A 24,543-nucleotide genomic window follows, 5' to 3' on the forward strand; every position below is an offset into this window, starting at 1 on the left:
CTATACATCGCACTCAACAAGAAGCTAGTAGCAAATATGACTCAACTCCTAATCCCTCAAGTTGAGGTTAGACCGAATACTTACCTCGAACTTTCACGGCCAACTCAAGCCTCGAACACCGCTTTTCCTCTCAAATTCGGCTCCAACCCAATCGAATCTATACATAATTGACTCAATATCATCAATAAGTGCTAAACAATTCGAATCCAATGCCTAATTGTAGCTTCCCAAGTATTCTTCCCAAAAACCCAAAAATCGACCCCGGGCCCGCTTGGTCAAAACATGAGGTTCGGACCAAAAATCAAATCACCCATTCATCCACGAGCCCGAATATATAATTTATTTTCAAATTCGACCCCAAAACGAGGTCTAAATCAAGAAAAATCAAAAAGCCCTAACTCTACCCAAATCCCTAATTTTCTACCCTTAATCATATGTTTTAGGCCTAGAAATTCATTAGATGTTGAGGAAAATGGAAGAAAACGAGTTGGAGATTACTTACCCAAGAAGTTTTGGTGAAAAAGTGCTTCAAGGATCGTCTATGAGCTTTGGAGAAGAAGAAGTTTTGCAAAATTTTGAGAAATCCCGTTTGCATTCTGTTTTTGAAACTTAAAATAACTGGGCGATTTAAAGCTACGCGTTCGCGATGGGTCAGGCCTTTTGGCCTTCGCGTTCGCGTCAAGGGGCTCGCGATCGCGAAGCTACAGCTTCTCGAGCCCTCGCGTTCGCAATGAACAAATTGGGTGGCCCTCCCGTGAACCCTACGCATTCGCGAATGTAGGGCCGCGTTCGCGAAGGGTTTCCCCCCAGCTTCGCGTTCGCGTCCCAAAGCTCGCGTTCGCGATGAAGAAACTGGGCACCTAGGATCTTTGCCTTATGCGTTCGCGAGTGGGACCACGCGAACACGAAGAACAAATTGCATGTGCACTGACTGCAGAAAATCTGCAACTTTTACAAGGCTAAAACCATTCCGAAACACTCCCGAGCCCTCGGGGCTCCTAACCAAACACATGTGCTAACTCAACAACATCATACGAACTTATCTGTGTGATCAAATCGCCTAAATAACCTCAAAACAATGAATCAAACCTCAAAATCAAGAATTTTTTCAAAAACTTCATCAACTTTCAAATCTAGGATTTCAAGTCCGAAACACGTCAAACGACGTCCGATTTCAACCAAATTTTACAGGAAGAGCTTAAAACATATATAAGACCTGTACCGGGCGCCAGAACCAAAATACGGGCCCGATACCATCGCTTTCTAATCAGATTTTATTTCCAATTTCCTTAAATATTTTCAAAAAATAATTTTACTTAAAAATGCATTTCTCGGGCTTGGGACCTCGGAATTCGATTTCGGACATATGCCCACATCCCATATTTTCCTACGGACCCTCCGGGACCATCAAATCACGAGTTTGGGTCAGTTTGCCCAAAATGTTGACCAAAGTCAAACTTATTCATTTTAACCTCAAAACTTAATATTTTTCACAAAATTTCATATTTAAGCTTTTCGGCTACGCGCCCGAACTGTGCACACAAATCGAGACGACTCTAAATGAGATTTTCAAGGCCTCGAAAACACAGAATAAATAAGAAAACAGGTGATGACCCCTTTGGATCGTCACAGAACCGTTCCTCGGTATCTAGCTCCGCCCCGGGAACAATTACAAAATGGGACTTTGTGGTACACATTCAAAGGCAAGCATGTTAAAATTAACGAGTTCATTAATTGTAAATATATGGAAGTCCTTTATTATAGATAATCTAAGAGTAATAGATAATCTTGAGAAAACTTTTTGTCCAATTTATATAAAGACAAAATTTCTTCACCTTTTTTGTCCAATTTATTTACAATCTCGATCTCTGTGTCTATGTTTGGACCAAATTAATTTCGATAACTTTTTTATACTGAGGAAGATGTCAAAGTTTAGAATTCAACATCCATGAGAAAAAAGAAACAAAATGAGAATGAGTTGAGGTGATTTTTGTATTTACATGATTCTTCAATGAACATGAAGAAAAGAGTAAGTTTTATCAACTCAAGGTATTGAATATACTTTCACAATTAGATTTTTTTGGTTTCCCACCCGATGTCCGATACTCATATTAGAGTCCGACTATATTCGGATTCGCGCCGCATAGGGTCCCATTCAGGGGAAGCGCTGTACCAAGGATTTTTCCATACCCAGGGCTCGAACCCGAGACCTCTGGTTAAGGAAAGAGCAGTCTCATCTATTGCACCACATCCTTTGGTGGTACTTTCACAATTAGATGACTTAAAAACTAACTACTCCCTCTGTTCCGGTTTATGTGAACCTATTTCTTTTTTGGTCCGTTCTAAAAAGAATGACCCATTTCTAAATTTGGTAACAATTTAGCTTAAATTTATAATTTTACCCTTAACAAGAAGATTTTATAACTGCACAAATACTCTGGACCCTTTTTTGATTTGTTTAGGACCTCAAATTCCAAAAGTCTTCATTTTTTCTTAAACTTCATATCTAGTCAAATAGGTTCACGTAAATTGGAACAGAGGGAGTACAAATAAATATTTACACTACACATAAGTTCACAACTAGACCCAAAAAAAAACGAATAACTTGTTAAAGTAGATCAAATTAAATGAAATGTGTTAAAGTATGCTGATGGTGAAAAATAATGTTTACATTTTCTATAAAATAATTACGATTAACTTTCTATAATACATCTTAATTTATAAAATCATAAAATTATAATTAACTTACTATCACATTATTAAATTACAAAAATGCCGCAAAAAAATTCCTTTTTTCTATTCTCACTAGGTTCCCGTGCCCGTATTATCTAAATTCCATCTAATCTAGATACGCGCAGGATAAGATTTATTTAAGGAGAAAATATTTCGTATGAGAATTTTCGCATTTTCAACTCGAACCTCAGACATCTAAAATTAGAAAATTTTTATACATCGCACTACAATATTAGATCATTAACTTAAAATAGTTAATTTAAAGCAATTAAATACTAAAAGTCTTTAGGGATACTACTTGAATACTCCCTCTGTTCACTTTATTTTATTTGATATGTATACAAAAATAGATTTTCATTTTTATTTGTCACTTTACGCATATTAAGAGAAGAGTTATGGTACTAATATATCGGCCCTTGTTGCTTTTTTGAGCTGAGTGTCTCCTGGAAACAGCCTTTCTATCCTTTGGGATAGGGGTAAGGTCTGCGTACATATTACACTCCCCAGACCCCACTTGTGGGATTTATACTGGGTCGTTGTTGTTGTTGTTGTTATTACATATTAAGAGAAGATTAAAAAAAATTTCTATTATACCCATTGTATTTATTCTTATTTCAAATTATTTTCTTATATCCAATAAAATATGCATCAATTAATATGACTATTATGGTAAATTATATATTTTATTTATTATTTTTTAAGGGACGTTGGAAGTCAAAACGTTATCAAATAAAAGTGTTTATCAACTGGATATAATACTGTACCCCGTCCCATAAGAATTCTAGGTGGCCTCTGCCTAAATATACTCCTTAAATCCATAAAACTTTTAAAATACATAAAACAACAAAAATGTCCTTCCCCAACAAACCAACAGAAAAGGACTCAGCAACATGTTTACTCTACTTCTACTGTCACCCCCCACCCCCCACCCCCCACCCCCACACACCCCCCAAAAAAGAAAAAAGAAAAACCAAATCCCCCACCTACCCCCCCACCCCCCAGAACTCCCCCACCCTCGGGGTTAACGTGTCATCCCCTGCTTTATAAATCAGCACACTTCCACTCTCTCAAATGACACACTCATTTCTCAATTCTCAGAACTCTTTAAAAAATCTCTCTGGTTTTTCCCCTTTCAATCTCTGATTTCACTGTATTTAATTCATCAAAAATTAGTGTCTTTTCTTGCATGGCAGCTCGTCTTTTAGCTCATGAGGTAGCTGACCTTTGCCTGGGCAAGCCACCGCTTAGGTCTCTCTCTCTTTCTTCCTCAATCGCTGAAGCTTTAGCTTCTCTCAAATCTTGTGAAGATTATTGCATTAGTATTTGGGATTGTCACCATTTCAAGAATCTTGAAAATCAAGATTGTCTTTGTGTTGGGAAAATTTGTATGGTTGATATAATCTGTTTTCTTTGTAAACAAGAAAATCTTGCCTCTCCCTCTTTGGCTCTCAAATCTCCTCTCACTGCTCTATTGCCTAAAGATTCTTCTCTTGTTAGGCATGTGCAACCCTCTACAAGGTAAAAAAAAAATTAAGTTTTTTTTTTTTAATTGTTATGTCAAATTCTTGACTTTTTTTTTTTTTTTTCTTATGTGGGGTTCTTTTAATTGTTCTTGTTTTGCTCTTAGCTTTATATACTCTCTTTAATTTGCTTTTTTTCTTATGTGGGGTTCTTTTAATTGTTCTTGTTTTGCTCTTGGTTCATTTACTCTCTTGAATTTACTTTTTTCTTATGTGGGGTTCTTTTAATTGTTCTTGTTTTGCTCTTACTTCATTTACTCTCTTGAATTTACTTTTTTTCTTATGTGGGGTTCTTACTCTCTTTAATTTGTTTTTTTTTTCTTATGTGGGGTTCTTTTAGTTGATCTTGTTTGGCTCTTAGTTCATTTGCTCTCTTATATTTTGCCACCTCAAATATCAATCTGATGATTCTTGGTGTAGATAGGAATTCAAAGATTCAAGAATTTGTACTTAATTTTAGAATTGAACCATCAAAATTTGCCCTTTTTCTATTTTCCAATATCTACTTTTCTTGATTTTTTTATTGGTTTAGTAACTCTTGGCATTTTTAGTGGGTGTTCTTTAAATAAGAATTGTAAAATTCAAAAAAAAAATGAAAAAAAAATTTCAAGTGAAAATGCAATTTGAAAATTAGAGTTGTGTTTGGATATGAATATAATTTTGTATTGTTTTTGAACGTTTGTGAGTGAAGTGAGTGAAAATTTTGAAAAATAGCTTATTGGAGTTTTTCAAATTTTTGAATAATTTCAAAATTCATCTTCAAGTGAAAATTGAAAATTTTATGGCCAAACACTAATCTCGGAAAAAAGTAAAAAAAAAAAAAATTCATGGCCAAACGGGCTCTTACTTATGTTTCACATTTCCAAGATTCTTGATTGACTGTAGTTTTTAGGGATATTTGTCTCAGAAATCATATTTTAATTTAGCATTGATGTAGCCCAACTAGTGAAAGTATTTTTTCACATTCACTTAGTTATTCTATGCCTCAAAAATTGATTTATGTATTTGTTTTTCTCCTTTGTAGCTTAATAGAAGCCATTGATCTAATACTTCAAGGAGCTCAAAATCTAGTGGTTCCTATAGAGAGTAGATTTAGTGGCAGCTCAAGAAGGAAATTGTTGCAAAAATCTTCACCAACAAAGAGTTGTACGCTCCACAATGGGCGCGAATTTTGTTGGCTAACTCAAGAAGATATCATTAGATATTTCCTAAGCTCAATTGGGTTTTTCTCACCCCTTCCAACACTCTCCATTGAGGCCCTTGGCATTATTAGCACGGAGTTTATATCGATAGGGTATCACTCGCCAGCGTCATCGGCCATTGAGGCGATCTCTCGATCCCTCGTGGACCAAACGTCCGTGGCAATTGTGGATGATGATGGTCTACTAATCGGAGAAATCTCTCCGTCCACCCTAGCTTGTTGTGGTGAGACTGTGGCCGCAGCAATCATGACCCTCTCGGCTGGTGAACTCATGGCCTACATTGATTGTGGAGGGCCACCGGAGGACATCGTGAGGGTAGTGAAGGCGAGGTTGAAGGAAAGAAATCTTGAAGGAATGCTTGAGGAATTCGAGATTGATCCCTCCGACATTTCCTCCAACTCATCGTTATCCGATGAGGAGTTACCTTCCCCGACCACGAGTTTCTCATCCTCGAGGTCGGGGAGGTACAATAAGTCGAGTAGCTATTCCGCAAGGATGGTGAGACGGGCTGAGGCGATCGTGTGTTATCCGGGCAGTTCTCTGGTCGCTGTAATGGTTCAGGCGATCGCGCATCGCGTCAACTACGTGTGGGTGATTGAAGATGATTGCAGTGTTGTAGGTATTGTGACATTTGCTAACATGTTAGAAGTTTTTCGTGACCAATTAGAGTCAATAATGTGATGAAATTTTGATTAGTATTTCAAAGTGCAGTTCTAAAATCTGTTGTTCACAGATCATGGTGAGGCTATAAGTTCTTGTGAATATGAGAATGTACTTCTCTTACTTTTTCTTCCACTTCTATTTTGAGCTTTGTATTCCCATGTGACTTTGTAATATTATGGTACTATTTTGTTGGTTTCAAGACTGGTGGATGGAATAAAGTGTATCAATCTTCTATTTAAGGAATATAAAAGTATTGCTTTTGAGCTTTTTTGTAGTACTATCTATTAGGTATAAGTATAAAAGAGCAAGAAAAGTTGATAGGGATGCAATAAAAATAAGGGTCTTTTTCAAGGGATCCACACTTTTCTTAGGAGGAGTAAGAAATAAGTACCACTCCCCTTTTTTAGCGGCCCGGTGCACAAAGGATTTCGCGCTTTTTTAGTAGTGTTTGCGCATAATCCGGAAAAGGGTTGCGAGCTCGGTGCACGAAGTATTTCGTGTTCACGTAGGATCCGGGGAAGAGTCGCATCTAATCGATGTGATGTAGGCAACCTACCCTGATGCAAGCATTTGACTGATTCCACAAGCTCGAACCGACTTCTAGGTCACATAGAGACAATTTTAACGTTGCCCCAAGGTTTTCTTTTTTTTTTGGTTTTTCACCCGGTGTTCGGTACCCATATTGGGATCCGATTAAATCCGGATTCGCGACGAAAAGTCCCACATTGGGGTAATGCGCTCCTTAACAAAGGTAATTCCATACCCAGAGACTCGAACCCGAAACCTCTGGTTAAGGATAAAGGAATACTTACCGCTCCACCACAATTCTCCAAGGCTTTCCTTCTACTACAACCTCACAGCAAACTTCTTATTTTAACCGTAAATTCAAATAAATAATCAATTTATAGGAAAATAAGCATTTCTTAATTACGCTGTTTCTGCTTTGAAAAGGATAGCATTGATATAATCAATTCTTATAAAGAGATCTAAAAGCGAAAAAGTACATGTTTTAGTTTTCTTTCGTTTTCATTAGTCACTAGTATTAGATATGAGTTGCATAGCAGTATGGAAGAAAGCAACTTCCTTGACTGAATCAACATTGCCTATTTAATAATTATGGCGAGATAGCACGTAAAGGCGGGCTCAGAATTTGAAGGTATCGAGAGATATGAGCGGATTGCTCGACCAGTGTCCTCATCTGACTTTTGATCTTAAGAGTTCCATATAAAATATATGACCGTTATTAATATATATATATTCATATGTATCTAGAATTTTTGTCGAAGTTAACGGAGTTTTGTAGCTCCTCTTCTCCAAATATAGGTGTAGCAAGCTTGCACGGAAATTCCTATTTTTAATGCTTTTTCACCCATCAATGTTATTAAAGAATTGATAAAGTGTACTTTGTGAAGTACTGACACAAAAAATGTTAATCGCACTAGACATTATAAGCCATTTTAAAGAGTGTATTGAAACTTTTAAACACATTTAATAGAAATCGAATATAGTACTCCTTCCGGTCCATAATAAGTAATTTTTGCCTTTTTTTTATGCTCCAAAATATCTGATTTTCCAGATTTTAAGAATGAATTAATTATTTTTTTCTATATTGTCCTTGGAATAAATAGTGTTGGAGTATGTGTTATGAGTGTTTATGTGAAGAGATAGTAAAAGTTAATATGGTCAATTTCCTTACTAATTAATATTAAAAGGTGAATTTTTTTTAATTTGTGTGAAAACAGCCAAAAGGGAAAAGGCCGAAAAACAGCCAAAAATTACTTATTGTGGATCGGAAGGAGTAATGTTTAACCGCTTACTAATATTCTCTCTGTTCACTTTTACTTGACATGTATACTAAAAATAAATTTTCATTTTTACTTAACACTTTACGCATATTAAGTGAATATAAATCTTAAACTCTTAAAACTACTTTTTCCTGCAAAAAGGGAAACTTTTCAGTTCTCTTCTCACGCCTTACACGTTTGGAGCAATAAGTTAAATCTCTTGTGCGTGTGTAATCATGTCTTTACTTTTACTTGATTTTAAATATAAATTATATATATAAAAATCAATTAATATTTCAACTAATAATATATTTGAACTCGTAATTTTTAAAATATAACGAATTCAGTACTAACAACTTTGAATATGGTTGAGAGAAATGTGTTTAACTCACTGACTTGGCTGAAAGGGGCTATAAGAAGATGGAATCGAGATCATATTCTTTTGATCTCTTCAAATTTAAATCTTGAATTCGCTTCGGACGGGTGAACAACAAAAAAAAAAGGAAAAAGGACAGGAAAGCTTTTAAAGCCAAGCTTGTTAATAATAGTAAACAGTTAGGTACATAACTTGAACAGAGAAACTTGGAATAGGGATTAGTGAGTGTTTTATAATAATAGTAAAAATATAGTAATGATTTGATATGTGAAGCAAATCAAGAATCTCACGTAATGAAGCAGATTTGACATTCTGTCTTCTCGAGTTTTGTATGAGAGATACCCATAGAATCAAATTAAAGATTAATAAATGATCTTCCAATCAGGGCGGAGGGAAAGTAGAAGTTAGAGATTCGGTCGAATTTTATAGCTTTGATCTAAATTATGTATTTATCTTAAAAAATTATTGGATATGTACAAATTATTAATTTAAAACGTAACAAATTCAAAAATTTATAATCCCAAACTCATAAACTTCGAGTCTTGACTCCGACTATGCTTCCAATAGAGTTGGGTTTTTCAGCTCCCATTCCCTATGCTTTTTTTTTTTTTTTTTTTTTTTTAGTAATAGCTATTTTCCTATGCTCATCTTATGTGGGAACAAGGCTTTAACTGAGATAGGTAAGATTTGACTCTGGTAAGGGTTTAAGAGGATTTGGCTATTTATTTATTTATTTATTTATTTATTTATAGCAATCTTCAAATGAGGGTAACAACTCTTGGATGGGTAAGATACTGGTGCTGAATTCTTTGGGATCTTATTATTAATCTTAGATGAGTTTTTGGGTTTAACTTTGGTTTAGTTTTCTAAAGGATTGATTTGGAAAATGTAGTAGAAAATACTTTTGGGAAATAGTTGAGTGTTTACATGAGATTGTTGGATTAGTTTTGCATTACAATACAAATAGTTGAGTTAAATTGCTTCTAGAATCAAAATAATTTGCTACTAGGAAATTGAATTTGAGTTGATTTTTTGTTTCCAAAAGTAGGCTGATAAGAATTGGTCTAGCTTTCCATACATAACAAAGTTAATTAATATTTCCTGAAATGATTCCAATAAACTTCTGAAACCAAATGCCCACTGGCTGTGCAATTTTCATGTGGTCTTCCTTGATGTTTTCTTCTTCTTTGTGCTTAGAATTTCTTCTTCGTCTTTTTACTTACAAAATGAGTTAGTTAATTTATTGTTGTTTTTGACAATTTGAACGTGAGATTTATTCTTTATGATATTTGAAATTATATTTCAAATTTGAGCTCATTTGGAGTAGATTTGGGCGTTGAATCGTGTGTTAGATTGTTAAAATTTGAAGAACAAATTTATGTTCAAAACTTAAGATTCAAAATCTGAAGTTACATTGAAGAGATTGAACTACTTAAGATTCGAATTTTTGAAGTTATATTTAAAAGATAGAAGAACTTCAAATTTGATTTTTGAAGTTGCATTGTAGAGATTGAACTAATTAAAATTCAAATTTCTAAAGTTGCATTTAAAAGATAGAGAAACTTCAGATTTAATTTCTGAGCTTGCATTGAAGAAATTGAACTACTTCAGATCCGAGAGGAATACTTAGCAAAATTTTGAACTACTTCAGATCCGAGGGGAATACTTAGCAAAATTTTGTACGATACATGTATAACTTCAATGGTGAACCCAAAAGTGGGTATATTTAAATGGTACAAAATGTCCCACACTAGTACAAGCTTTATAGCACGTTTGGCCAAGCTGCAAAAATCAGCTTATTTTGAGAAGTGCTTTTCTCAAAAGTACTTTTGGTGAGAAGCAGTTTGTGTTTGGCTAATTAGTTTGAAAAGTACTTCTGAGTAGCAATTAGTGTTTGACCAAGCTTTAAAAAACTGCTTCTAAGTATATTTTTCTCAAAAGTGCTTCTCAAAAAAGTGCTTTTGGAGAGAAACTACTTTTTTCTGCTTCTCCAAAACTGTTTCTGCTTTTCCTCAAAAGCACTTTTTTTCCTCCCAGAAGCTTGGCCAAACACCTCAAATTAAGGCCAAAAGTGCTTTTGGCAAAAAAAAAGCGCTTTTGGCCAAAAATAAGCTTGGCCAAACAGGCTATTAGATTCTTTTGAATTGTAACGAATCTATTTTAAACCCATAGCATGTATCTCCAAAAACTATAAAGACTTTCTTAAAATTAATGTTAAATTTGGCTAATTAATATAGTGCCGTAGTAATTCATACTTAATATCCGAGAGTGATATAAAAAGAAAAAGTTCACATACAGCTATTTAAAGAAATTGTGACATATGAAAGTTCATGTACTTTAAATGTTGATTGAAGTAGTGATATGAAAGATAGTTGCCAACGGCAAAAAACGAGTGAACTTCTGGTGAAAAATGTCCTTAAAAATATCTTTTGACAACCAAACACCAAAAACCAAACAGGTTTGTCAATTGTCTGAGTTTGTCGATTCAGTCATTCTCAGTATCACAATAAACTATGGGATACAATAATGTTACATTCCAAGTTCCCTTAAGTTGGGGAATACATATCAAAGAAGTGGTAAGATACAATTTTCACACACTGGACGCAGAAATAAGTGCTCTGATTTAATACTCACGCCCACAGGCCTGATACAGGAATCAAATTTCAAACAGGCTAATGCTCCACAATTCTCTCCTTCAAGTACTTCAAAACAGCTTTTGTTCCTCGATCCAAAATGGGCCTTCGGATGCTGGGGGTTTAAAAGGAGGGAAGAAAAAAAAGGAAATATGGTCAGAATTGAGAGAATAAATAATTCAACCAAATGCCGTTTCTTACAATAATTTTACTGCAGGATTGCTATATGAGCGATTAAGGAATCTTATGGTACTTTGCGAGAAAAGTTGGTGCAATTCTAAGGTGTTAGTGTTTAGGTGCTACAAGCAGAAAGTGGAAGCAATCCCAGCAGCATCTAATTTACTAGTTTTTTCAAGTAATACTGATTAGTTGGCATATCGGAAAATTCACTATTGAATAAATGGTTAAACGTGAGCTGGATAGGCATAGTGGACGATGAGAGAAACAGATTGAAGCTAACATCGAAAGAAAGATACTTCCATACTGATTTCAGGCTCCACTGAAACGGTTGATTGGGAATATGCAGAACAGAGCATTTTTTAGTGCTTGCTTTCGTCTCTCTATTAACTGTCATCCTAGGCCGACTTATTTTATGTTCATGTTTTTGGTGAAGTGTTTCTGTTCTTGTTTTCAGCCTTTGCACCAATTCCATTTATTAGCAGATAAAATCAAACAGAAGAGAGAATAACCAAAAAAAGTAATAAAAAAAAGAAGTAGAGGAAGTCATTAAATTCACCTTCGAAGTGGGTTACCGTCCAGTCTTAGCACCTGCAGACTAGGTTCAAGCAAACCCTACAGGATCATGTTTATAAAAAAGCATTTAGTAAATGTAAAAACCTGCAGACAAATCTCTAAGAATAAGGACACACATGTCCAGAAAAGAGATAATCCTGTTGTTAACAAGATCCTTTCTTCACTGGTTACCAACAACAGTAGAATTCAGCCTATGGGAAGAATACTAGGATGTTTATTTTTATTTTTTCCTTTTTTCTTTTTTCAGCCCTAAGGAAGCTATAAACTCTCTGATGGCAATATAGGGAGATTGTATCAACATTCAAGAAAAGAACCACCTCGGAAGTGCATGTACAGAGCAGCAAAAGATGGAAGAGTACACAGAAGATATATCACTCACAAAAACGAAGATTCAATGGCACAAATTCGGAAGATACAGAAATATACTACTACTTCAAGATTCTGATCAAACAAAAGCAAAATTATTTTCGACACAGGAGGCAAAATTCAATATATATAATGTTGTTGAAAAAAGAAGCAAAATTGTTATTGCCTCTGGCTAGGATTTGAAACCCGGTCTCCCATGGTTCATCTAAGCTTCACTGACCGCTAGGCAACACCTTTGGTGCTAAATATACTATTACTTCACGAATTTGATTGATAAATGCTTGCAAATCAGGAAGTTTATAATGTATCTTCAGGTAAATAAGGCTTACAGGAAATGAATACTGTGCCAAACCTTGATCTCAGTATGCAGGTAGCAAGACATACTCCAAAAACTCACGTTGTCTATTGACTCAAATTATAACTTCTTGAGATGTAAATGCTTAGACTTACCAATTCTGGTGGAAGAGAAGAAATGTTATTGTCTGACAGGTCAAGTTCCGCAAGAGAACCCAAGTTTACTATACCCTATAGACAAATGATACCATATTAAACCAAGATTTCAGTAGGATAAAGAACTCTGTTTGCTAATAAGAATATAACTTTACCTGTGGAATTGATTGAAGGGAATTTTGGCTCAAATCAAGAAGTCGTAACTGCTTTAAGTTAATTATATCACTTGGGAAAATAGATATTTGCATCCTTCTGTTAAACCAAGTACCAAACATATTTCAAGTCTAAAGTTTAAAAAGTTATATCAATTACGTATGAGGATTGTTAAAAGACCTCAAATAAAGCTCTTGCAACTCTGGTAGGCAAGAAAATGCGGGATGCTCTGGTAAAGAACCTATGTTTCCACTCAGATCCAAAATCTGAAGCTTGGATACAGCTTGAAAGGCAGAGGATGGTATCTATGATTAGGAGAAAAAAATAGGATTAGAAATAAATTGGCATAGAAATATGATTAAGAAAATAATACAAAAAGAAAAGAAAACACTAGAACTTTCTCCATGTACTTGGAGTTGGGTGCTAACAAATTTGATGGCAGTTTTCTCCACTGTCATCCATGAAATTTATTCCTTTGGCCCTTGACAAAAGACAGCATTTTTAGTGACTTGGGCCTAGAGAGTTCTATGCCCAATCAACTGGCTACTTCTTCCCTATTTAATGAGACACTTCTCATTATGAGACATCTTAAAATATTACACAACTATAAATCATTCAAAATGCAAGAATTCAAGTTCTTTAAATGCTTTTAGCTTAAACTAGGAGAAAATTTGTCCTTCACAAATCAACTAGAAACACAAATTTCACCTATCAAATCAATGCCTTTCTCTACCAGAAACAATCAAACAAACTTCTTAATCCCCATATGCAATTAATAAGTTCTTTCCCACAAATAGGATGTTAGAAATCATCCTACCACCATTCTTCGGGGGCTGTGAGAGATCATACAGCTTTGAACAATTAATACATTCAAGATATCCAGAGCTAATCCTCTACTTTCTGCCTTATAGTTGTTTCCTGCTTCCCCCTTTCTCATAAAGTTAACCAACAATGACATGGATAGCAGAATATAGACTAGTCTGCTAGTCATAGTATTAACCATAAAATTGCCATGGTATATTGATCTATTCTGTAGACCAGTGGCAAGTAATGTAAATAAGAACAACCCCCCCCCCCCCCACAAAAGAAAAAAGAAAAAGAGGATAGAAGTTCCTTATCCCTCTCTCATAGGGCTGCCTTTCTGAGAAGGCTATCAATACTCAAGTTCATTGAAGAACTTTCAAGGATAGTAACTGAACTGCTCCTTCTATCGTGCAAAATATATTTTCACGCTACATTTTTCTTTTCTATTTCAATAATATTTTACAAGGTAGAATTTACCACACAATCATTTATGCATCTCATAAGATAAAAGACGGGAAGCTGTATTGAACAGCTGCCAGATTGATTATATTTTCTCATTATCCCTCTTTAGTCCATATCTTAAGTATGTGATTCAATTGTTAGCCTTTCTCTGGTAGATCTAACTCGGGAACATCAAAAGATCTTCTGTTAGTAGCGCAGGACCAACCTAAAACCATTTACCTGTCTGAGGGGGTTATTGTCTAGCTTCAAACATGTAAGTGCAGGAAGAGATGTTAAGACTGAACCGGGCCAATCTTTTATCTTGTTTTTGGATAAAATGAGAGCCTGCACAGATAAAATAAAGTGATAAGCAACAGACAAGTAAATCCAACCAACCAACCCTAAATTTTTCATTCATAATTTTCAAGACATTATGACTAACTAAATAAACATGTCCTAGCAAGTGAGAGTTCCCAAAAGTTCGATTTATTCGTTTTATCTTATCATGGACCAAACGACTATAACCTGCCAAAAACAAGAATAAATGACGTAGAAATCCAGAAAATATGTGGTTAAAGAGTGACAGAATGAATCAGATACCCCACAAGTAAGTTGACCGCATGCAGAGGCAATTGAGTTACAATTCAACTACTGCATAATGACAACTATCACTCTACTAACTAAAATCAAAGATATATGAAAAGGTTCTTCTTTCAGTTATATCTTTCACAACAATAATGATTGGCCTTCATTTTTTTTGTCAATCAGGCTTGATCACCTTTTCCATGCAAACATAGGGAAACAGCAAAATACATAGTTTACCTCCAAGGAAATACAAGAGCAAAGTTCAAGAGGAAGTTCTTCGATTGAGTTCCCTGAAAGATCACATTTTGAGATGTCTCGTGACTTCCAGACATCTGAAGGGACAGCAGTCAAACCAAGCCCTCCTAAAGAAAGCTCCTGCAAATACAACTACTCATGATGATACGATCACCAGACAGGGAGAAGAATCAAATGGATTTTCCCATAGAATGTAGCACTACATGCAGTCACTTAGCATTCATTGTAGGACCACATTAAATCATATTTAGACTATAGAGAAACACTAAACATATTCGACTATCAAGTTCTGGCTTCAGTGTACAACAGATGCTTTTTGCACACATTTGTCTCTATCAGCTCTCTGAAAACAAAAATTCTTATCAGTTGTCCCTTGAATTAACAGAAGAATTGTGATAGAAACTATATTACAAAGCTAGACAGTAGAGACCATAATATGGAATTTATCAGAAATGAAAATTTTACAAATTTGAACTGCCCCTCTGCTCAAATATTTTGAAGCTTAAGAGAAAAGAAGGTTGCAGTAGTAACTAAACTGTTGTAAATCTCATAGTCATGCCTATATCGTGCTTCCACTGCCTCCAGTCCATTAAAGAATATTAAAAACAAGTGGACTGGACAACTTGGCTATGTAGACTACAAGAATCACGAATTGACGACATTTATGGAAACTAATTTTTATAGTGAGATTTAACTTTACTCATCTCCACTGGTGGCCAAACATTCAGCAGAATAAATACATTATTACTGACATGAGCATGGGAGATTTTAGAACTATAAAGTTAGTGAATAACCTTTGAAGACAGGGACAGCCTAGCTGCCATGGCAATAACATCCTCCTTTCCGGGCGTAGCAGCTGCAGACTCTACATTCAGAGTAGTTGCATCAAGAAAACAAGAAATAGAAAGAACGCCCTTATTGAGCATATAGCACCATCTTACCTTCATCAGTTGGAATTCTACTTCGAAGAAATTTTAATAGAGCAGGTGTAGGTCCGTTTACCAACGAGCTGGAGAAATTTTTCAAGTTAAAAGAAATTTTGAATAATTTCAAGTACTGAGAAAACAATTAAAAACAAATAATAAAAGCACTAAGATCTAATTTCAACCTCCGAAGTGTTCTAATAGGGTTGCCAATAAGCAGAAGCTTCCGCAAAGTTGTCATTAAGCCTAAGTTATGAAGTTGTAGCCAAGATTAGCCCGTATAAACACAATATAGTAACAAAATAATGTTATATGCTCTTGCACTCTCAAGAAAATGCACCAAGAAAGAAAAGGACAGAAAGCAATAAGTTTCCGTTATGCTGGTATTATAATAAAAGTTACATTTACCTATATAAAAAGAAAAGGACAGAACAGAAATGATAGTGAGAACCAGAATAAAACGACACAAAGTCAAACAACATAGCTACACCCAAATACACTACTATTGATAAATTTATATAAAATACAGTAAGTAAGCCTCTAATACAGCCTACCAAAAACAAATACAACCTACCAATCTCTGGAGGCAATCCAGACAATGAGTTGTTAGATAAGTCCAGCATTGAAAGTTGCAATTTACATGCCTCCACTGGGTACTCCTTTAACTGCAGATGACAATAAACAACTTATTCCAACTGTATAGCCAGTTGACAAAATGATTTCACCAATATGAAACTGGTTACACTAGAGACCAAATTGCAACATCTGATTTTCAGGGCACTGCTAATATCTTCAGATTTTTTTTTTCACTGAAATACTTTGGCATAATTATGAGAATCACCTTGTGAATTGAAGATGAAGAATAAGTAATCACCTGGTTTGAGTGGAGATCAAATATCCCCAATCTATTAAGTGCACCTATCTCCACAGGTAATGAAGCAAGCGCATTATTCCTGTCGAGGTGGACAAAACCAAAGGATGGGGCAGCAGATGGGGCGGTGGAGAGGACAAATGAGAATGCAATGACATAGAATAATTATGCCTCTAAAAAAAATGAAATACAAGCATCAATGACATGAAATACCCGATATAAAACTCCAAAAGAGATGAGCAATCCTTTATTGAGGATGGAATTGATGAAATTCCTACAGAGTTCAAATAAAGAGAGCAAACCAGGTCATGTTAACTGATAAAAGCTACACAATGCAAAAAATTCAGCATTATTTAGAGTGCTGTCACAACCACGATAAAAGCTTGATGTACTCACTGTTCTGATGAAGGTCTAGGCGAATCAAGCGTGAAAGGCTTCCTATATTCTCTGGAATGTTATTGAGCAAGTTTTTCGCTGTAAAAGTTAGATGTACAGTAAATCCAATTCCTTAATATGAGTTACTAAGAGTCAATTGGTAGTACAGTGAATAGAATACTCCGAGTTTTACATGCATTGAGTTCAGTAAGCATTCTGCATGATGCAATCAAACTCTCAGGTAGCAGAGTTAACTTGTTTCCCTGCCATGAAGATAGTAAGATGCTAACTGTCAAGCACGACTTTCCGAGTGCAAGACTATAAGAAATCATCAAGCAGTAAAGTCAATAAGGTTTTAGTACCTCAACATCCAACTTTGTTAATTTTGAACACTTTGCTAGATCTCCTGGCAAACTGGAAATGCTATTGTTTGATGCCTGATTGAAGGAACAGACAGAAGGAAAAAACAAACTGGTATGAACAAATGGAGGAGAGGAGTGGAGAATGTCTGATAGTTTATGTTTGATCCACATGCTAAAAAATTGCTTCTTCAAGTCACAGCAAGTCTCCATGCTAATAAGACTTTTAAATGTGCTGAACTCCCTCAAATAAATCATTCTCCACCAGTGTTATAAATAGCGCTCGCTACAGCGCTAAAAACGTGTAGCGACGCGAGGCGAGCGTGTGTCGCTACAGAGAGCATGTTGAGTTGCGATTGAAAATAGCGGTCGCCTCTTCTTGAGTAGCGAGAGGCGACAGTGAGGTGAGAAGCGAGCATAGCATCGCTATTTAAAAAAAGAAAAGAAAAAAGGCACTTAACAGCGATAAGGGCTTGAGATTGACACAGAGCTTCTTTGAACAAGCTTCTTCTGCCATCGTCTTTGTCAGCCATCAGCGACCCATGTATGTTTCTTTTTTCTTCTACTGGTCGGCGTCAACCCCTTCTTCTCTAGTTCTTCTTTTTTCTTTTTCTTCTTCTTTTCTTCTTCTTCTCCTTTCTTCTTATTCTGGTCGACGTCGACCCTTATTCTCCAGTTCTTTTTTCTTTTTCTTCTTTTCTTTTTTTTTTGATTTGCACCGGGTGTCCGAGTCTCTAAGAGCCCCGACTAATCCCGGGGGTGCACATGCCCTCGGCAAGGAGTTTCCCGCAAGTGCACCACGGTAAATTCAGGTTTTACCTAGTCCAATGACCCTCAGAAATTGTTTGCACGCAGTGGGTTTCGAACTTGAGACCTTGAAAGGGAGCAAACCCCAAGGCTCAAGTCAATTGCCACCAGGCCAACCCCTGAGGGTTTCTTTTTCTTCTTCTCCTTTCTTCTTCTTCTGGTCAACCCCTTCTCCGGTTCTTCTTTTTTCTTTTTCTTTCTTCTTTCTTCTTTTTTCTTTCTCTTTCAGCCCAGCTTTGTTTATCTTTTGTTCAGTAGCTTTATTTTTTTTTTGTTGCAGCCTTTTTTTTTGTTGTTGCTCTGTTTTTCAAAATCGAGCAGAGGCAGCAGTAGCTTTATTTTTTTTGTTGCTCTGTTTTTCAAAATCGAGCAGAGGCAATAGCTTTATTTACTTTGTTGCTCTGTTTTTTCAATTATTTATAGAGTAGAATTAATTGCATTTTGAACTCAAATGAATTTTTTTTTCTCAAATCTACTATGAGTTATTACTATCTATTGAGTCTTTAATTTTTGAATGATATATTTATTAATATATTATTATTATTGAGTTTTTAGTTATATGTATATAATATTTTATGTTTTTGTATAAATTGTCGCTTCACATCAAAAAAGAGAGCGCTTTGCTGCGCGCCTCTCGCCTCAGTGAAGTGGGCCCTCGTCGCTATTTGTCGTCGCACGCTATCCAAAATAATGTTCTCCACTAATCAGAGTAATTAATATTTTCTAGAACTCCGTCTACGTGAGCTTCATAAAGTATAGTTGGTCTCAAGTCCAACAAAAGCATGACGGTTGCAATAAGATAACTGCTAGGGTAAATTTAGTCTATATACAAGTATTCCTCTAAAACAAACCTGAATAGAACAAAATGGATACAGAGGATTGCTCCAGCCGACCCCCAACTAATTTTGGATTAAGACCTAGTTGATTGATTGATGTTGGGCAAAATGTTATTCAACTTATAGGAGCTACATCTTGGACAAACAGATGCGGCACAATTGGATATGGATCAACAAGTGTTTCGAGTGCACTCGAACTTATTGTTCATGTGACATTCTCCCACGCCGTAAGCAAATCTTCAATTTCTTGCACTCTTTATCGAATATCTTCGGGTAAAATACTCAAATATCTGGCTATTACATGAAGAGATGGTTTGGCCAATAAATGCAGAATGAGATGATCTCTTATGATCTCAATAAAATGTGTCCTCCCTTCCAAGGACAAAGAAGAATGACCTTCAAAATTGTTCGTCATCTCATAATTTCCAATATCATGTTACAAAATCCCACTTATGACTTAAAAAGTGAACTTAAAATCATTTATCCTAGAATGGCTAATTATTTATGAAACACCAAGTATTTCCACAACTTACAACTTTCACAGAAGTGGTCATCAGATAGACCCTTTAGGAACTTGCATATTGACATAAAGTCCAAGCTAAACTTTTCTTGCATCGTGATTTTGCTAAAGTTCAAGATCGTGGTTAAAAAGTCAAAAAAATTCTTTTTCCTCTGGCAATTTTCATGTTAACATTAGAAAAGAACTTCCTTATAAGAATGACATCGACGGTGCCATTCTCACAGATGCCCTTCTAGAAGTAGACATTCAAAATTTAAGGTGGCGAATAATTCACTAAGATGTGCAAAAATGACTGCTGTCTCTAAAAAGCAAGATAAACAGTTCAGCATTTTAATCAGAACCATCTTTTCTTAACATAATAACATATCATCAGAAAGATGAGGTGCTACCTTGAGATCTGATAACTCCACACATCCTCCAAGGGAGTTAGGGAGATCATTTAGTTTGTTGTTTGAACAATCAAACCTGGAGTCAGTAGATATTTAATAAGAAAGTAGTATATCAAATGTTATTTAATACATTGGTGAAATGCTCAAACATACTTGACTAGAGAAGCTGCTGTTCCGATCTCTTCTGGAATGTTCACGATCAAGTTAAATGATACATCTAAGGACTTTAGCATGTGAAGCCTAGCAGAACAAAAAGAGAAGTCGTTTAAACCTCTGTGATCAGCTTTCATGCAAGATGCTAAAAAGACCAGTCCAAAGTATTTCAAGATTGAAGAGGTTAAAAAGTCATACTCTCCAATAGCAGCTGGAAGACAGGTTAGCTTGTTGTGACTAACATTAAGCACTGACAGTAGAGGTAAATTTCGAAGATCTTCCTTCAATGTTTCTATGTCATTATGAGCCAAAATCAGCTTCTGTAGTTCCACGGCCTGAAAAAAGTAAAAGGCAAAAATTTGCATCAGAGTTAGAAATTTCCAAGGAGATAAACCAGGTGCCTATGAACTAAGACATATAACTAACGAGAGATTCATATACCTCCCACCACTTCTCGTCCTCGCTGGCTGCATCCAAACTTTTGTATACATCATTGGGCACCTCACTGCACATGAAGAAGCAAGTCATTCTCCTACTTTCTATAATTGATGCAAATCGACCATTTACAATGTCTCTGCTTAAAAACATTACGACATTATATCTTGAACTTATTATCTGCATAACAAGTACAGTGGTCATTCAATCACCTTGCTGACACCTATATATTACTGGAGAAGAGCAATATGAAATTTCTTGGCATAATGTAAATATCAATATACCAATAGTTAACCAGTCAGATGCATAAGATACTGCTCCCTTTGTCCCATAATTTATTTTCCCACATTGCTTATTAGACATTCCAAAACATTGTCCAAATTCAATAATGAATATATTATAGTTCTAACTTTTTAACTTTCCGACGTTACCCTAAACATAAAACACGGTAGCACCAATGTCTTGAGCTTCTCTTATTATGCATCATATCTCGATAGACAGCCACTATGTTAAGATTGTTTCTCATAGAAGGGAGTATAAAACTACTTCCTCTTTGAGAAGTAACGAGAAAAAAATAAACAGGGGTAAAATTGCAAATTAATGATCTTTAATTTTCAGACATACATCACATGCATCAGTCAATGTTCCCTTTTCTTGACTTGTCAAGGAAGAACAAAATTATGGTATGGAGAATACAGAATTAAATAATGGCATGGATAACACTGAATTTTTAATCCCATATCCAACTGTATTTCTTTAGCCAATTAGTCCCCCCTGAATTTTTCCATTTCACCGAACAACGGTTAGCCTTTTGAAAGTTAAGGCAAACCTTGGTATCTGGATCCATGCATAGTTGTATTTAGTTTCATGTGTAATTCAAAGTTGATGAGTTGATGTTTGAAACCACCGCAAGCCAGTATTTGTGCATTTTGATCAACAGGTGATTTCAGGCTTATCACTAGCTCATATGGACTTGAACAAACCACATTGATTTAAGGAAATCGAAAAGATCATTATCCTTATGGCAAGTCATCGGAATAGAATGCATGATTGTAAGACCATCAAAGCCATCTCTTTATCCAAAAAGAAGAAAAAAAAGGATGATTAATCTCAATGTCCATTCCAATCCCCTCCACCCTTAATAATGTATCTACAAGTAATAACGTGCTTACAGAAGAAAAGTGACGTCCTTTCTCCTATCCAAAGACCATTCAATGCAGCAGCTGTTGTTTTTTGTCTTAAGAGTCATTAGACATAAATCATTTCTGGCACAATGGCGTATAAACGAAAATTTTATATCTTGAATCGAAAAAATAACCATCAGTTGTTCGTCTTCATTCATGAATGAAGAATTGTTGAAAACAAGCCACTGCCTTTATTTTCTTCACTTTAGCCTCAGATTCTCTTCAAAAGCAAACAACTTTGTACCAAAAGATAGATCATTTCCATCTACCACGATATATATACCAAGTCGATCCACTTCTTTCAAACCGTAATTTCCACGAGAACAAAGCTCAATATCAATTTTTGTGAAACTTTAAATCTAGAGTTGCACCCAAAATTGTGGCCTAGTGGTCAATGAAGTGGGGGCAGAACCATGATGCCTTAGGTTCAAATCCCAGCTGAGGCAAAAACCACTAGGTGATGTCTTCCTCTCTGGCCTCTACCTAAGCTTTGGTGGTCGGAGTGATCCGGTACTTGTGCAAGTGGATGTAGGAGATACCTAGTAGAATAGTTGAGGTGCTAAAAAGCTAGCTCGGACCCGTCATAAAAAAATCTAGACTTTTAAGTTCTATACACCGACAGTATAAAAGATATTTGCATAATCAGGTCACTTAAAGGTAATCGCAGGTAACTCTATCTAATAGAACGAATTAGTAACCTAGAATAAATTATAAGTGACTTGCTAAAACAGGTTAGAATTACTTTGGTATAAAAATTTATATACACTGTCAATGTACATAAATTATATCCTTAAATCTATATTGAATTCATAGCTTTTTTTCAAAAGTTCTGACAAACTGTTCATCGGAGTACAAATAGGTCCAGAATCGTTAATGATCTTTCATATCCTAGGTCCTCACACAGCATTATTACAAAATAAAATCGATTTCAGCTTCTAGAATGTTCTACATTCATCGTTTTAAGCACAATGCGAACAGTAAATTAAATCCTCAGTGGCGAAATAGAAGCACAATGCGAACAGTAAATTAAATCTTCAGTGGCGAAATAGGAAATGTATAAATCAGTCAATAACAATAAAAAATGCGAGAAGAATTAGGGAATTCACCTGAGAGAGCGATTTGATAAGTTGAGAGAACCGGAAGTTCTCGCAGCTTTCAGGACTCGATCCATGGCGATTGATTCAGATTTGTGTGGAGAGAAAGAAAGAATGTTTAATAAGATCTCTCTTGCGCCCGTTTGGTAAAGTGTAATACCATTTGGTACTTAGGTACTTTAAACTTGGAAATGAAAGCAACAACAACAACAATCCAGTATATTTCCACAAGTCACGTTTGGGAGCGTAATATGTACCCAGACATTATCTCTACCCGAGAAACAGAGAGGTTATTTCCAGGAGACCCTCGGTTCAAGAAAGTGAAGACTTTGGCAAAAGTTCATTGGATTTAGAGGATACTTATAAGTACTTTTCGGTTTATCTAGAGGTTTGATAAAGTTAAAAAGGTTATAAGCTAAGTGCTTATAAGTCAAAAATAATCCAAAAACCATAAGTTGGTCCCCTGGCTTATGAATTTTTAGCTTATAAGCACTTTAAGTTGGACCAAAATTTTTATTATTTTATCTTTAAAATATTTATTTTTAGAACAAAACTCCTACATCGATACTCACTGCCTCAAGTATTCAACCTAACCCCTCCCCCTCCTCAAGTCTGCAATTCTCATTGGCTATTTAAGATAAGAAAATTCTATATTCCTTTGCATACTTATATCTATGTGATTATGTATTAATCTTTGAACTGTATATAATAAATAAGGACATATCAAATTTTTTGGTGTATTGCTTTCTGAGTGTTGTGGTGATGAAGACAATGTTTGTTTCTCTTCAAATAATTTATCCTATTTAGGTTTATTTTTTACTGAGAAACTTTTGTCAATTTATTAATTATTATAACTTAAGATTATATGCTTAGCATAAAATAAATTATATTTATCATAAAAATTATCTTATCTAAGCACAATTATATTTAAAATAAAATGACAAATAGAATATTTTGTATTTGAATTAATCTGGAATCTAAAATTTTGAAGAAATTACGCCCTTATAAGTGTAAACAGTTCTAAGGTTAATTAAGTCATTTTAACAGAAAAAGAGCTTATCAGCACTTTTTTATCAAATACTGCAGCAACTTATTATCAATTTCAGCACTTGTACCGAAAGACGTAACTGCTTAGAGCCTATTTGGCTTAGCTGATTTAGAGTAGTTGATAAGCATTAGGTGCTGAAAAGCACTTTTAAGTGCTGAAACTGATTTAAAAATAAACAGTTACGTGTTTGGATAAAAGTGCTGAAATTAATAATAAGCAACTGAAGAACTGGGTATACAAAGAGTTTTGTTTTAAAAATAAGTATTTTAGGGATAGAATAGTAAATATTTTGGTCAAACCTAAAGTGCTTATAAGCTGAAATTTGATAAGTTGGGGGAGACCAACTTATGACTTTTGGCTTATTTTTGGCTTATAAGCACTTAACTTATAAGCACTTTTAATTTTACCAAATGCGTAGATAAGCCAAAAAATGTTTATAAGCCAGTTTATCCAGCTTATAAGCTTAGCCAAACACCCTCTTATTTATTAAATCAGTTTCAACACTTAAAAGTATTTTTCAGCACCTAATGCTTGTCAGCTACTTCAAATTAACTAATCCAAACGGGCTCTTAAGTTGTTGTCGTTGACAATAGATATATTTTTAAATTATCAATGAATTTTAATTTGTGATAGCAACTTAGAATATTATTTTTATCATATTACGAATTTATAATAAGAAATGTTGTCCTATAATTATATATTACTCATATGATTTAATTGTATATATCGTTACTGCATATAGTAACCGTACATATTCAGAATGCGTCATACAACTCCCTTTTTTTTCTCATAAGTATTTTGAACTAATCTCTATCTCAAGATGTAATACAT

At 35.1% G+C, this 24,543-nt stretch overlaps 2 protein-coding genes across 2 annotated transcripts; one reads left to right on the forward strand and one right to left on the reverse strand.

Annotated features, from left to right (window-relative positions):
• Window positions 1–3,818: 3,818 nt before the first annotated feature.
• Window positions 3,819–6,381, forward strand: LOC107808709 (CBS domain-containing protein CBSX5). The gene is made up of 2 exons (XM_016633247.2): window positions 3,819–4,251; window positions 5,278–6,381. The coding sequence occupies exons 1-2, from the start codon at window positions 3,920–3,922 to the stop codon at window positions 6,134–6,136; spliced, it is 1,191 nt and encodes a 396-aa protein (XP_016488733.1). The 5' UTR covers window positions 3,819–3,919; the 3' UTR covers window positions 6,137–6,381.
• Window positions 6,382–10,676: 4,295 nt separating this feature from the next.
• LOC107808710 (plant intracellular Ras-group-related LRR protein 6) lies at window positions 10,677–22,834 on the reverse strand. Its single transcript, XM_016633248.2, has 21 exons — window positions 22,677–22,834; window positions 20,393–20,456; window positions 20,150–20,286; window positions 19,952–20,038; window positions 19,799–19,874; window positions 17,250–17,324; window positions 17,081–17,150; window positions 16,909–16,986; window positions 16,726–16,786; window positions 16,516–16,594; window positions 16,216–16,306; window positions 15,827–15,887; window positions 15,660–15,727; window positions 15,513–15,583; window positions 14,701–14,838; window positions 14,119–14,223; window positions 12,814–12,938; window positions 12,636–12,732; window positions 12,481–12,555; window positions 11,648–11,703; window positions 10,677–11,026 (listed from the first exon to the last, which is right to left on the reverse strand). The coding sequence occupies exons 1-21, from the start codon at window positions 22,739–22,741 to the stop codon at window positions 10,951–10,953; spliced, it is 1,755 nt and encodes a 584-aa protein (XP_016488734.1). The 5' UTR covers window positions 22,742–22,834; the 3' UTR covers window positions 10,677–10,950.
• Between the last annotated feature and the right edge of the window lie 1,709 nt (window positions 22,835–24,543).

The sequence above is a fragment of the Nicotiana tabacum genome, chromosome 1 (assembly GCF_000715075.1).
Source record: "Nicotiana tabacum cultivar K326 chromosome 1, ASM71507v2, whole genome shotgun sequence".
In the NCBI taxonomy this organism is placed as follows: domain Eukaryota; kingdom Viridiplantae; phylum Streptophyta; class Magnoliopsida; order Solanales; family Solanaceae; genus Nicotiana; species Nicotiana tabacum.

What these genes read in the sequence shown, in the direction of transcription:
- LOC107808709 (XM_016633247.2), top strand. Translation starts at nt 3,920, where the DNA reads ATGGCAGCTCGTCTTTTAGCTCATGAGGTAGCTGACCTTTGCCTGGGC. An exon ending in CATGTGCAACCCTCTACAAG is followed by an intron (nt 4,252 to 5,277) that starts GTAAAAAAAAAA and finishes TCTCCTTTGTAG; the next exon opens with CTTAATAGAAGCCATTGATC.
- LOC107808710 (XM_016633248.2), bottom strand. Translation starts at nt 22,741, where the DNA reads ATGGATCGAGTCCTGAAAGCTGCGAGAACTTCCGGTTCTCTCAACTTA. An exon ending in CTTTTGGAGTTTTATATCGG is followed by an intron (nt 16,595 to 16,725) that starts GTATTTCATGTC and finishes CCACCTCGACAG; the next exon opens with GAATAATGCGCTTGCTTCAT. An exon ending in GGCTGTCCCTGTCTTCAAAG is followed by an intron (nt 14,839 to 15,512) that starts GTTATTCACTAA and finishes TTGTATTTGCAG; the next exon opens with GAGCTTTCTTTAGGAGGGCT.